Raw genomic sequence first — 14100 nt, 5'->3', positions numbered from 1 at the left:
ACATTACTTATATACATTACAATTTATATGTATTTTTTAATAAAACTTTGATACAAAAGTTAACATGTATTGATAGTGTAGTTCTAAATAATCTTATATAATACAGTCATAAGCGTTGAACAAGTAGTTTATATATTCAATGTTATAGTTCTAAATATTCAATAATAATTACAAGCTGATATAAAATTAACTTAAGTCTATACAATTTCTTGCTATAAATAAAGTCATGTATAATACATACTTAACCGTTTTAGGCTACAAAGACTAGATGAAATTATAATATGAATTTCTTACTTATCTGATTATAGGAGTATGTCATGTAAGCACACGATGTATTCATCTAAAACGTTTCTGGATTGGCAAGTTGTTTATATACGTGCATTATTTCATTATAAAAATTTTGTTCACATAATTGTTAAGTACTATTATAGAAATATTAATGTCATAAAATATTTATTTAACATGCTGCTACCTATAAAATTATTTTCTCCTAAACAGAACATTTTATTTCGTTTAAAGCTTGCATTAGCTGCACTGCATTTAATAAATACTTGTTTTTAAGTTTTAAATATTACTATCGGCCAAGAATAAAGTCACTTTGATCATTTACTAAAAAGTGATAAACAAATGCAGCTTTTTTTCGGTCAATTGTTGCTTGGACGATCTGAGTACGACTACTTTGATTTCTATCACATCTACTTCTTGGTGGGTCTCTTAAAAAAATTGATCCAAATATTGTTGCTACAATATAAATGAATAACAAATAAGTTTATTAATTATAGCAATAAATAATATAGTGTAGAGCCTTACCGAGGGTTTTGGCATCCAATTCATTATCTTGAGTATGATTTAATAATTCTTGCAAAAAATAACAAATATAAACAAAAACTGTTCTCCTTATTTCTGGAAGTTGCATTACAATCTACGACAAAATATTTTAAATAATAAGGAACATAACATATAGTATTATCTTTTCTTAAAAAATTATAGATTTACACACCTGTTTGCACTGTAAATAATTTGTTGCTGCGGATAAGCATACACTATGAAGATTATACGGAATTAAAGGTTCTGCTGTAGATTCTAAAAGTAAAAGTAATGCTTCTGCAACTGAATGTACGCTACCAGCTTTGTAGAAGTTAAGGAATCAGAATTATATTTATAATAATGTATAAGATTGTAAGTTAGATATTTAGATTAGGATACGCATTGGATCTTGGCTCCAATTGTCTAGCCAATCTCTTATTGCTATAATTTCACTGGGAAGTCCGGGTGTCTCAAAAAGCCCCGTCGTTTTTATACCATGTCGATACAATCTGTCAACTAATAGCCATATTTCTTTAGGTATAGCATATGGTTCTTGAGAAAGATTTTTATTATTTTCCTACAATTTGATGAAATAAAGTAATATTAACTTAACTGTAGTATTTTAGTTTTATTCTTTTATATACAGGATGCCCCATTTAAATTATACCATTCAAATATCTTGGAAACTGTTGATGATATTAAAAGATATTTCAGATCAAAATTGAACGATTTGAAAGGACATATATTTGTAAAAAATTTTTTCTAAATGACCAGCAGCATCAATTGAATTAATTTAAATAGGATATCCTATGTATATAATTTATATATATATGTAATATGCTTACGAGTTCCATTAATCTACCAATAGGAATTTCTCTAATTGGTACTGGAATGTGAACTAAAGCTTCCATTGAAGATCCAAAACAGCTTCTTTCATAAGTACCTAAGAAAATTATATAATCTGCCTTTTTGTTTCTTAAAAGCAATGTAGTAGCGACTAAAAGTATTGCTACCTGTAACAGTTATGAATATATCCTTTCCTCCCTCAAGATGTAAAATTAAAATATCATATAATTTATCTTCTCCAGAATTTAATTTACATGCCGATCTTTTGTCGACATATATTTCGAATCTAGTATCACATTTCTCTCCTAAATATGATGTATAAATAGGATTATAAAACATCTAATCAGGTTAAGAAAAAGAGGAAAAAATCATACCTGGTTTTATAAAACCTTTAAACGGTTCTATATCCAGCCAATCTTTACAATAACTAGCATCGCCTAATTTTTTTATGAATTCGAATTGAACTGGTACCTATGAGCAGTATAATTATTATATACACAATAAGTGTATAAGTTTAAAAAATTTATTTACCTGACCAGTATTAGCAATAATAAGTTCTTTACTACTAGGTTCAAGAAATTTCAAAGTATCAAATATGATTTCTGTTGTATCAACCATTACTTGCGGTAAAAATTCATTTTCTAACTTATCAAGTTTTTTCATAACTTCTTCATGAATCTTACGATATTTTGTCATATCTATGATCCTGATCTATAAATTTTTAGACATAAAAATATAAAGCTCAAGAATATATAATTTATATATTATTAAAAAATATTTATATTTACCTGAGAATCAAAAATTGCACTAACGGGTTTATGATCCGAAATTTTTAATTCAGGATGACTTTTATAATATATTGATGTAATCGCTTCTCCTTTCCATAGTATACGATCACACCATGCTGGAGCTCTACCTTTCTCACTGTGATTATATACATTTATGCTCAATGAAAAGTTTTTAAATACAAAGAGAAAAATTGTAAATGTAATTGTGAAACCTTGAGTCCCAATTATCGGTGCCTGGGTCATATTTATATGTTGGTTTAAATGTAATTTCTGCTTCTTGAAATCCTTGTAAAACACGACCTAATCGTCGTTGTTGACCTAATTGATCTAAAGCTAAGATAGGAGCATAGTTTTCTGCATCTATATGTTGTTTAGCAGCTAGAACATCCATTTCTGTTATTCGGTAATTCAGGTCTCCTAACCAATAGATCTGGCTATATTAAAAATTTTTGTGTTATTAAATATATTTCTGTTGATATATACTCTGAAACAATATTTGAATAAAACACTTACTCATGATCTTTAAAACTTTTAGGTGGAACATATTTTGCAAAAGATAATCGCGCACATATATCTGCATAATCTTGATTTCGTCTTTCATATTCTTCGCAATGTGCTGCTAAATGAGCATTAACAAAACAAATCGATGTATTGTGAATAGAGCAGCTTACTGCTACGCCTCCTTTGTTACCCTGATAAGATTTAAATTGCTATAATACCACACATATTGAATTTTGAATTGTTTAATCATTTACAAGACATGATAAATATTACCATTTTACCCATGATACCAGTACCTACTGTATCAACTGATACATCTTTTATATAAGGTATATGACCATGTAAAGCATATATAAGTAACATCATACCGACTAATCTCACAATAGCTACTTGTTCATACACACCATCTGGATGAAGAGATTTTGCTACAACTTGCCTATAAACATATTAATAGCACGAATAGCAATAATAACATTAATGTACTGTTCAATAATATTTTTAAATAATTATAAAAACGTAAATATTTTCTTATAAATTTTATACCTCCACTCTTCTTCTCTTGGAGTATCATTAAAAAGAAATGCTTCTTTAGTTAAATCTAATTCTTGAAATCCAATTGCATATACATCAGGAGGTGTTTTATCATAACTCAACCACTCATGCAATTTAATACCATTTGGCGGTTGGCCATTTACATTCCATGTACCAATAAATATACTATAATAAATTGGTTATAGACTGACAAATAGAAATATTTCATATTTAATATATAAGGAAAATAAAACAAACCGAAATGTTTTACTGTATGTATAATCATCTTCTTTGCATGCCATTTGATATCGTACTGCTGATTCTCTGGCAGCTACTGGTGATTTGCCAGAAGCAATGCTGCGTCTTGTTACAACTAAAACTGGACTTTCTAAATCTACCAACTATAAAGAATATTTTAAAATTTCCATTATTAATTTCTAAAAAATGTCATTATAATAAAAATTAGTATACTACTAACAGGATCGGTATTATCTTGTATTTCTTCATTGGTATTAGAACTTAAATTACGTGTATTTCCTGTCAATTTTTGAACCCATAAAAATTCTGATGCTGAATTCTTGGTTTTTTGATATACTATAATGATTAAAAAACATATATTAACTACTAATAGAAAAATATTGTTGATAATATAAAATTAAATGATAAATAACATGATTACCTTCTATAGCCCTAAATATCTCAGACACTAAGGAGCTAGTTGCTACTCCAGGCCTCATTTCAAATACAAGGTGTAATTTCCTTGATGTAACATTCAGATAAACATCTAAACCATCTTGTTGCTTTTCATCAGTATCTAATAAATAAAATTTGATAAATTGTAGATAAAATATTATAATAGTTTTAGTTCAACTATAACTTGTAATTACATATAAATTGATTATTAAACATGTAAATAATTAAATAAAATTACATACTTATATTACATTTAAAATCTTGATCAATAGGCAATACTCTTTCTATGGTAAGATCACTATAAACTTGAGGAGGTGTTCTTGAAGTAATTAAAATAACCAATGCATGAGTGGTTCCCTTGTTAAGAAGTGCTATAATTCGTGCAGCTTTAACCCAACCTTGTATCAATGATGCATCCATTGCCTTTATAAATAATTAAGGTTTTATAAATATATATCTTATATATATTCTTTAAAAACGCAAGAGACAATAATTCTGCTTTTTAATAAAAGGATACAATTATTACAGTCTCCCCTGAGACAAATTTCGATTGTACAATCATTGATTGTTCTGATGATGACATTTTTATCAATAAAGTATTATCTATTCCTTGAAAGACTTAATAAAAAATCCTTGTGTGGTGAATGAATACTCTTCATATCAATGTAAAATATTAATGAAATTATAATTTAATTCCATCTAAGATTTATTTATTATTATGTCTAATAAGAGCGGCAATAAGAATAATGTACATGGTTGTTTATACTAATAGTAATGAATCAAAATAACCTTAGTAGTATTAATAATATAATTTTCTTAAAACTAAATAAAATGATTATTTTTTATTAACGAATTTTCGTCATAAAATGTTATTTTCTTTCTAGATCAAACATTACCTTATCTTATTTGTACTAAAACTCAGCTATCATTGCATTTTTTTCATATAGACTGCTATATCTTTTTACAATATGTTCCAATACAATTACTAATTAATTTATACTATATAGTTTAATTTATCACTGAGGAGAAAGGAGTGACAAAGTACGATAATTGACATTAGACATGATTAAATTTGTTTCCCTCGTGTGTGTCAAAGAAATCAGTAGATATATAGCTTTGTTAGTTTCAATATGTGTATGGGTGTGTATATACATATATTCGTCAATGAAAATGTGTATACACAAATGGAGTGTTTCCATGAGATAAAAGAAAGATAAAAGGATTTCTCATTAAACTCGTCAAAATTAGTTAGATCTAGTTAGATCTTCTGAATCATTTATATAAAATAAAACATTATTAAAATATTTACATTTTACATATGTATCTGTATAATTTGTTTACTTATATATATAATCAGATATAATTCTTTTGAAGTAAAAGGAATATGTATTGTTTTTCGATATATCCACATCGTCTTTCATAAAATAATTTTTTGTAGAAACGAAAACTTTTATCAAATGTAAAATACAATTTTAAGCGCGCAAATGAAATTTCCCTAGGAAGCAGGAAGTACCTACATTATAAATTAGAAAATATGCCAACTTCCTGAAGCGCCGTAGGTAAATCTTTCTTTTTTAACGCATCCATTGACCATGCCGTTTACTGCAATGGCGGTATAGATACTTCACGAAGAAGAAAGTGGATTTTCTGCAATGTAAGTAAATATTGTTTTTGTTTTTTCTTTTATGCACTCATGTTAAATATGAAATTGTATGGTTTTTCTGTGTAAATTTATATCGAATTTATGGTATTACAACATTACAGGATGATTACGATTTGAGTGGGCAAGGTCTAGTTGTACTTTTATAGACTATAGAATTCAGTTTCTTCCATATTGATCAGTGTACTAGCCAATATAACATAATCTTACTTATAAAAGACAAAAAAAATCCAGTTACCGATAATAATTGTTCCTCAAGGAGTTTTCCGGCTTACAAGAATAGGACGCCAAAGAATTCGCGGTAATCGTTCCCGACGTCTTAGGTTAGGATGATTTAAGTATTGTTCGATGATTTTATGTAATATAATATAATTTGCAAAAGTCTAATTTGAAATGGTATTTATGTTTTCATGTAATGTTCGTTCATGTTTATTTATCGTTAATTTTATAGTAAATAAAACATACTTAAGTAATGCATGTTATATTAACAAAAAAAAAAAAAAAAAAAAAAAAAAGAAAAAAAAAAAAAAAAAGAAAGAAAGAAAATATAGAAGAAAAACAAAGCAACAAATAAATCTTATAAAACCTTTTTGTTTCTAGTAAATGTACTCTGTATTGTAATATTTTACAGTATTAGATATTTATACTTTCATATATATTAGGTTTGTATTTGTTATACATATAAATTATTAACTTCATGAATTTTTGTTAAGACAAATGTAAGCTTTTATTATTTTAAAAAGTATTAATATGGAAAAACTTTTTGAACAAAACATATTTATGTTAGAAGAAGATATAATGTTGATTTTAACAAATGTACATTGATTCTTTCTTTTGTAATAATTATACTTTTAGGTAACACTTGCTATTTTACTATCTGAATGGACAATAAGGTGGATGTCTCAGAAGTAGAAAATATTTCAATGATTGGATCGTCTGAAATCTTTTATCTGCCTGAAGTAGCAGAGATATCAGAGGTGTTAGATTCTACTGGTCTCAGCCCACTGACGTCTTCTTTAGATCATACTCTAACTCTTCAAGAGGATAAACTGCTTTCATCAGAAGTTAATATGGGCATAGAAGATACATGGTATCATTAATATTACTTGTTCAAATATATATATATAAATATATATAATATTGCTATATATAACAAATCATATTGATATACATCAACATTTTTGTTATAGGACTGAAGCAAATAGTTCTACATCAGATTATGCTATTCCACTTCCACCACCACCTGGTTTAAATGATTTCACAGATGTTGGTGCAGATCCTATTGGTGATAGCGGAACTGGTATAGAGTATGGCCCATTTTTACCTCCCGGTACTCCAGCTCTAAATAATTTGTTTTCAGAAGGTGGAGATTCTCAAGATGATTCTCCCATGGGTGTGTATAAATTCTTATGTATTTATGTATATACTTCTAATAGTTTCATTTTGAAACGAATTTCTTTATTAAGTTTATTGAATAAGTAATATTTTTGTGCGTTTCTATGTTATAGAAGATGTAGTTTTACGTGCTGGAGTATGTGGTCTTCGTAATCTTGGTAATACTTGCTTTATGGCTGCTGGTTTGCAATGTTTGACTGCAACACCACCTGTTCTGCGACATTTTTTGGATTTACAGCAGAGGGGGGAAAAACTACCTCCTCCAGGATCATTGATGGCACATTTTAGCGTACTTCTTGGCAAAATGTGGTCTGGGAAATATAGTGTCCTTAGGCCTACTGAATTTAAACAGACATTAGGCGCGTATCATTCACAATTTAAAGACAATAGACAGGTAATTATAAGATATTTTTATAGATTGTTTAATTATTATTGCATAATTTAAATAATTATTATGAATAATAATCTACAGCATGATTGTCAAGAATTTCTTGCACTTTTACTGGATTCTTTACATGAACAAATGAATACAGCAAAGTGTACAAAAAATTGTCAAACTCCTTCATCTACAACCACTGCCAACTCTATTAATTCAATTGAGAATTTAAATGGGAAAATGATGTCCCCAGTCACTGCCACTAGTAATTCCAATTGTAATACGGATATATTGGAAATGTATGATTGCTTACCATCACCAGAATGTCCAAATAGCCCTAATGTTACTATGGCAGGTTCACCAAGAGGTAAAAATATACTTAATATAGATTTATAATAAGTAAAAATTATATACATGGTACATACACAGAAATTATAAAAATTAATTGATTTTAGATTTAGGTTCACCAATAGGTGAATTAGATAGTATTGCAAATTCGCCACGAGGATCGCCTTTGAACGATGGTGAAGATGATGAAGAAACACTTGATTCTGATGAAACTGTTGAAGCAAAGTCAAGTACGTTTATTCACAATGAAGTTGATGAAAAAAAAAGTGAAGTTACACCTTCGTTAAGGCTGGAAACATTAATCGAACTTTCGAAAAATGTACCAAAATATCATGGTCTTTATGATATTCATAAAGAAGCGAAAACTAGCAATGCAAACTTTTTAGTAACACAACAAGAATGTAATAATGAGATTCATTATGATTCTCAAAAATTTCCAAAGGAAAATGTTCGTAGAATGCCTTTAGACAATTCAAATCTAATGGAAAATCATGATTTTGACAATAAAATTGTCAGTATCAAAAGAATAAAGGAAGTCAATGTTCAAAAAGTCAATTGTGGTGTAGATTATGCATCAAGTGGTTCTGATATAGAATATGATAATGGCTTAGAAAAATGTAATGTAAAACGTATGAGGCTGGATGATCAAGAAAAAAATCATAAACGTGATGGTCAAGGAAGCATTAGTTCTCAATGTACACGAATGTCACAAAGCTATGGAAATAGCGCTATAGAGACACAAGATGAGCTTGAAGCCGACAAACATTGGGCAAAGCATTTAAAATCTAATAGAAGTATTATTGTTGATACTTTCCAGGGACAGTTTAAAAGCAAGGTAAATCTATTGTATCATATATGATACTTTATTTTCATATTATGGAGACTGCGTTGGGGTAATTGACACACATAATTGATTTTTACCGTAAAATGTTTCCTATATTAAACTTCAGCAGTTATACCTTCTTGCTTTGCAAAGCATAAAAAGCAGGTCTCATTTTGCTGATATATGATAATGTTTAAATTACAAATATACATGTTATTTATATATAAGATTGAAATAACTTTCATTGTTATATTTCCTTTATAGGTTGTTTGTGCAGTATGTAATCATGTTTCTGTTACATATGAACCTTTCATGTATTTATCAGTACCGCTGCCCCATGCAATGGAAAGACAATTAAACGTTACATATGTTCCCGCAAATGGTGATCAACCTATAAAGTGTGTTGTTTCATTAAATAAGCAATCACGCATTGGGAAATTGAAGAAGGAGCTACTAAAAACACTTGGCAAAGAAAACATTGCAGTAAGAAATATTGCACTTGCCGAAGTTTTAGAAAATCATATATCGAAGATTCTGGTAAGCATATAGAGCTTAATTCCTCCTTAACTAATTCCTATTGCATGTATGTATATATTAAGAAATTTTTATTCGTTTAGTCAGTCCATTGTGAGTTTATGGTATTTCAAAGAAGTCTGCAGATTTAGTAGATATTTGGATAATGAGGTTACTAGAATAATCCTTTAATCCAATATGTTTTTTAAGGATGTATCAAGTTATTTGTTTTAATTAGGAATAAAGTTCACTTTTATTCCATATCATGAAAAACGGTGCGTGGGTCTATATGTTAATGCGAGAATAATTATGGAGGGTGAAGAAGACGGCTTATCGAGTAGTCTCGATAATCGTTGATACTGCTCTCCAAGAGTAAATGTTGTGGAAGAACATTCTCGTAGCGTAAAATTTAGTTACGAGGCTACATTCCATCACACAGATTCAATTTCTTTGTTTCTGTATTCTTTTATATATGTTTAATTTGGTTTTCGTTATATACTTTCTTGTTATTGGCCAACTATGGCCATCACTTCTCGATTATATTATTTTACCCTTGCACCGTAGGTATCGGGAATTATGTATCTTGTTTGCTGTAACTTATCACACTAGACGGAATTGTCATTGTTGGATTGTACATCAAGGTTTTAAATTTAAGGATGACAATACACTCTTGAGACACATCAATGATACAAATCGATCTATATATGCCTTTGAACTCACGGAACCTCCTGATGCGTACACTTCAGTATCAGACGGTGGTGGAGATCGTATAACGGAGGCTGATTCCTGTCAAAAATGCACAGTTATGGGAGAAGAAATTCCATGTACAATTTGTCTCGAAGAATTGGACGGAGATTTGAAAAAGCATAGCGGAAATAGTTGCAACTTTGTTATGTGCGATACTTGTATTGAGGTAGGCTATTCTGTAGCTTAATTTTTATAATATGTTCGCGAGAATGAACAGCATTAAACGATCAAAATTTCCTATTAATTTATTTTTTTACATTATTATTGATACTTTATTCGCATAATCGTAATTGGTACAATACGTAAACCCAATGATGAAAACGGCAGCTTCAATCTAGCGGAAGGGGTGTACAGGCAAGGTACATAGTTACCACGTTTTCACCTCGGGAAGGTCTGAGATTCAGTCAATAAACGTTCTAGCCGGACGGTATCATAAGGGTACGTACGGGAACCAGAAATAGCTTTTTGTTACCAATTAGCCCAGGAAACTTCGCTCGAAGTAGAGGTACTTGGAAACGAAAAGATGGAAACCCGTATGATTCGCTATTTGAGTACAATCCGCAAGCCAAAAGATTTATACTTTGGAACTCAATTCAGACTAATCTGAAGCTGCTGTATACTGAGGGTATTATATTATCCTTTAACAATCATATCACATTGCAAAAATTGAACTTTAAGTACATATTTAAATCTCACATGTTACAATGTAAACTTTCTAAGTTATTGTTTTATGTTTAATTTAACAGAATTACTTCAAAAATCAAACGGAACCGCAAATGTGTCCAATGTGTTCAACCTATATGACTGCATCATCCTTTATTAAAATAGATCAAACAGGTAGACCAAGACCTGCAATTAGGATCTTAAATGTACCATTGGTTTTGCGACATGATACAACAAATGAAACGACAAACAATCGTAAAGGAACAAAACTTTTTGGATACCCGCATTTAGTAAGATTACCTTCAAGAGTAAACGCTAAGGACTTGTATGATATTGTAAGAAAAAATGTACCACAAGAAGGAAATTATACACTTCATTTTGTTACAGGACAGGTTAGAATCTCTATCTATTATTTTTTGTGGATATTAATCTCAATATAAATAGTTTTTGATATAGAATTAAATATATTAACGAATGTACCTTTCTTAATAGGGGCATCATTGTTCTCGTTGTATGTATACTACACATTGTACAGGGTGCAGTGTACCCGAAACGGGTATGGTAATCTTGTGTAATGGTGATACTCTAGCTGTACGTTATACGGAACAGGTTCCTAAGACTGCATCGCCCATTGATCATGTTAGCGTCAGCAAACAAAGGCCTCATCATCCTTTGTCTTTATATGATTGTCTTCAAGCATTTAGTCAAAGGTAAAATTTATCATTAATGATTAAAATTTTTTAGTTCCACAAATTTTTCAAATAACTAATAAATGATATTTTATAGTGAAACATTAGACGAATACAATCCTTGGTTTTGCCCAAAATGCGAACGAAATCGATGCGCTACGAAAACTCTCACAGTTCATAGATATCCCAAGTTCCTTATAGTATATTTGAAACGGTATGTTTACTTTTGATTGTATGGCAACGTAAAGATAAAATTTGTTCTATAAAATACGATAATTTTATTTTGTTTATTATAGATTTGTATTTTATGAGTGTACTAGTATGAAGTTAGACGATAAAGTTACATTTCCCTTGGTTGGTTTGAGCGTTGGACAACACTTATACGATCTTTATGCATGCGTTTGTCATTTCGGAGGTATATATCTTCACTTTATTTCATTTGTAGTTAAAAATGATGTAAGGAATGTTCTTATGTATTGTTAATGTATTATAAGGGGTCTCAGCTGGACACTATACAGCATACGCAAAAAATCCTCGCACTGATATGTGGTACTACTACAATGATGAAATTACAAGCAAACAAAAACCTCAGGAGGAAGATTTTAGCAACGCATATATACTTTTTTACAGTCGGCAAGGGACCAATTTAAAATCGTGCAATATATAACCAGTGCTGGAACAAAGAAACTGGCAAATAGATAGTGCCAGTGATATACAAAGTGTGAGAAACAGAAGAGTAACTGGGAAATTAAGAGAAGAGTTTACAAGGTGCTGCGTTTATATGTTGATCGAACTACGTCATATTGAATGGAAAACTGCTTACAAATCTTTCGATCTATTTTTCCTAATAATTCGTTCATGGTCTGCCTCTGTGTCTCTTTTCCTTCCTTATATTATTCAATTTGATGCTGTTCAATTCGTAGTAAACATTTTACAGATGGTATAGCGTGCGCGATATACACGTGGAAATTCATTGACTGTCAATTGTATCTATCACTAGGGGTAAATTCGTGCATTTTATCGGTGATTGTTTACTGAATTGAAAGGTATAGTGTAATTACCAGATTGTTAATGACATTAATCGTGAAAAACAGCAGTTGTGCAAGGAAGAGTTGATAATTTGGGAAGAACTAAGCGTATTTATACCAGATTAGTGCGTAAACGTACGTCGAATTTGTACAGTAGGTGATTAAAGTAGACTTTGAGGTTTTGAACAGACGTAATTTATTAGTGAATAAAGGCGAACGTTATGGCTAGATACACTTAAAAATACGATTCTTAACGATGGAGTGTAACCATTCACTGTATCACTATTTCCTTTTTATCTGAATGGATACAAGACTGCTAAGATGTTCATAATCTGCATGTACATTGTAGCAAAAAGGATTTGTATTTGCAGATTATTTATTAAATTAGTTTTGTTGTAATTTTATTACAAGGTATTCATTTTACTTGTTATATGCGCTCGTATTCTCACGTGTACAATGGACACACGCATGCGTTATAATACATAATCATTATACCCGTTGTTAATATACTATTTGTGGCCCGATGACTGTATTATACGTCTTTGGCGGATAGGTTATTGTAAAAATTTTCGTAAAAGAAATGGTTCTAATTTTTCGGTTAAAACCTGTCAACTACGAAGTGATTATACTGTATTATATTTGTGTTCATTCGATTTATGTAATTTCGTGATTGTTTCTTGTTTTCTAATCAACTGGTTTAGCTACGATATACAAGTTATTGACAAATCCTTGGCTATAACATTAATATCTCTTGATATTATTTAACGAAAAACTTAATATATCGTTAGAGATAAAAATCGCCAAATTTCTAAATTGTTTTGTTATATTGAATTCAATAATATTAGGTTTTAATAATTTATAGTACATGTTGGGTAAGAAATAACATTATTCTAATTGCTATTTGGAAGAATTGTAATTGTATTCTTATAGCCATCGAAAATTTATTCGAAAGAGAAATATATTAGTACAAAGATTGAGATATGCAAAATCGAGGGAAACTAAGGCCACCGATAAGGTAATGATTAGGTACGTTAAATATATATGTAAAAGTCGATCTTTGGTATGTACATTAAAAATCTTATCGTTAAATGTTTCGCGATAAATATTTGTATTGTAACGATCAAAAACGTTTATTTGCTCGATGGTGTCAAAAATACGCCATTAATTATTGAAGAGCAGTACTCGGAAATTTTTTAGATATTTTAACGATAACCATGAATAATGGTATGTTGGTGTTAGAATATATTTCTCAAAATTTGTTTCAACCGTTCCTTTCTCTAACCTAACAAAACTACAATTATTCTACCCTTTTGTTCAAATGGTGATGTACATATCACTGTTTCTTCTGTGCTTGGCTACTTTTCTTTATCTATGCGCGCCGTGTATCGTTGTCAAAATTTCGATTGTTTAATGTAAAGACACTGTAAACCATACCACTGCTCCAGGATGTTCCAGGCCTCCAATCTCGCAATTTATTGTTCGGGTTTCACCATTTAAAACGAATAGTGCATCACTAGATGGGCTGACCATATATTTACCAAATATGCCACTTTGTACAATTGGTCTATTAGGGTTTCCCCATTTTGTTAAATTAGGCGACGTTGCTTTACCCACGCCTGTTATCATTTCCACTTTACCTATAGTTAAAAATTAATGTTCTAAATTTTGATGCAGTATTATATTATTGTGTTT

General features: G+C 29.9%; 3 protein-coding genes across 5 annotated transcripts in view; 1 reads left to right on the top strand and 2 right to left on the bottom strand.

The window, feature by feature from the left end:
- Nucleotides 1–7: 7 nt before the first annotated feature.
- On the bottom strand, nucleotides 8–5292 carry Ocrl (Oculocerebrorenal syndrome of Lowe). Its single transcript, XM_072019435.1, has 19 exons — nucleotides 5063–5292; nucleotides 4684–4819; nucleotides 4409–4589; nucleotides 4153–4287; nucleotides 3952–4067; nucleotides 3732–3874; nucleotides 3486–3659; nucleotides 3216–3378; nucleotides 2955–3133; nucleotides 2654–2875; nucleotides 2442–2577; nucleotides 2185–2364; nucleotides 2028–2124; nucleotides 1821–1958; nucleotides 1653–1750; nucleotides 1207–1384; nucleotides 1001–1128; nucleotides 811–922; nucleotides 8–741 (listed from the first exon to the last, which is right to left on the bottom strand). Exons 2-19 carry the CDS (start codon nucleotides 4747–4749, stop codon nucleotides 575–577), a joined length of 2613 nt encoding a protein of 870 aa, XP_071875536.1. The 5' UTR covers nucleotides 4750–4819; nucleotides 5063–5292; the 3' UTR covers nucleotides 8–574.
- Nucleotides 5293–5668: 376 nt separating this feature from the next.
- Nucleotides 5669–13673, top strand: LOC139995720 (uncharacterized). 3 transcript variants are annotated; one of them, XM_072019433.1, is made up of 15 exons: nucleotides 5669–5820; nucleotides 5931–6149; nucleotides 6682–6916; nucleotides 7017–7126; nucleotides 7187–7219; nucleotides 7335–7615; nucleotides 7694–7964; nucleotides 8053–8780; nucleotides 9033–9305; nucleotides 9937–10194; nucleotides 10775–11083; nucleotides 11184–11401; nucleotides 11478–11594; nucleotides 11677–11795; nucleotides 11875–13673. In XM_072019433.1, the coding sequence occupies exons 3-15, from the start codon at nucleotides 6708–6710 to the stop codon at nucleotides 12045–12047; spliced, it is 3099 nt and encodes a 1032-aa protein (XP_071875534.1). In that variant the 5' UTR covers nucleotides 5669–5820; nucleotides 5931–6149; nucleotides 6682–6707; the 3' UTR covers nucleotides 12048–13673. The 3 variants fall into 3 exon arrangements, with proteins under 3 accessions (XP_071875534.1, XP_071875532.1, XP_071875533.1); XM_072019431.1 differs by having other exon boundaries at nucleotides 7017–7219; XM_072019432.1 differs by lacking the exon at nucleotides 5931–6149 and having other exon boundaries at nucleotides 5705–5820; nucleotides 7017–7219.
- The window catches only part of Fstl5 (follistatin-like 5), a 54105-nt gene continuing 52591 nt past the window's right edge, over nucleotides 12587–14100 (bottom strand). The window contains exon 17 of the mRNA XM_072019434.1: nucleotides 12587–14045. Coding sequence (XP_071875535.1) covers nucleotides 13816–14045 — 230 coding nt within the window. The 3' untranslated portion in view covers nucleotides 12587–13815. The remainder of the gene's footprint in view (nucleotides 14046–14100) is intronic.

This window comes from Bombus fervidus, chromosome 16, assembly GCF_041682495.2.
Source record: "Bombus fervidus isolate BK054 chromosome 16, iyBomFerv1, whole genome shotgun sequence".
NCBI classification, from domain to species: domain Eukaryota; kingdom Metazoa; phylum Arthropoda; class Insecta; order Hymenoptera; family Apidae; genus Bombus; species Bombus fervidus.
The sequence above is the reverse complement of the archived record's forward strand: the minus strand, read 5'-3'. Positions and strand labels throughout refer to the sequence as shown.

Excerpts from the sequence above, each read along its gene's own strand:
- Ocrl (XM_072019435.1), bottom strand. The coding sequence starts at position 4,749 with ATGTCATCATCAGAACAATCAATGATTGTACAATCGAAATTTGTCTCA. Across the intron at positions 4,590-4,683 it reads CAGGGGAGACTGTAATAATT|GCAATGGATGCATCATTGAT; the intron begins GTATCCTTTTAT and ends TTATTTATAAAG. Across the intron at positions 4,068-4,152 it reads GATATTTAGGGCTATAGAAG|TATATCAAAAAACCAAGAAT; the intron begins GTAATCATGTTA and ends TAATCATTATAG.
- LOC139995720 (XM_072019431.1), top strand. The coding sequence starts at position 6,708 with ATGGACAATAAGGTGGATGTCTCAGAAGTAGAAAATATTTCAATGATT. Across the intron at positions 8,781-9,032 it reads AGGGACAGTTTAAAAGCAAG|GTTGTTTGTGCAGTATGTAA; the intron begins GTAAATCTATTG and ends TTTCCTTTATAG. Across the intron at positions 11,595-11,676 it reads CTTATAGTATATTTGAAACG|ATTTGTATTTTATGAGTGTA; the intron begins GTATGTTTACTT and ends TGTTTATTATAG.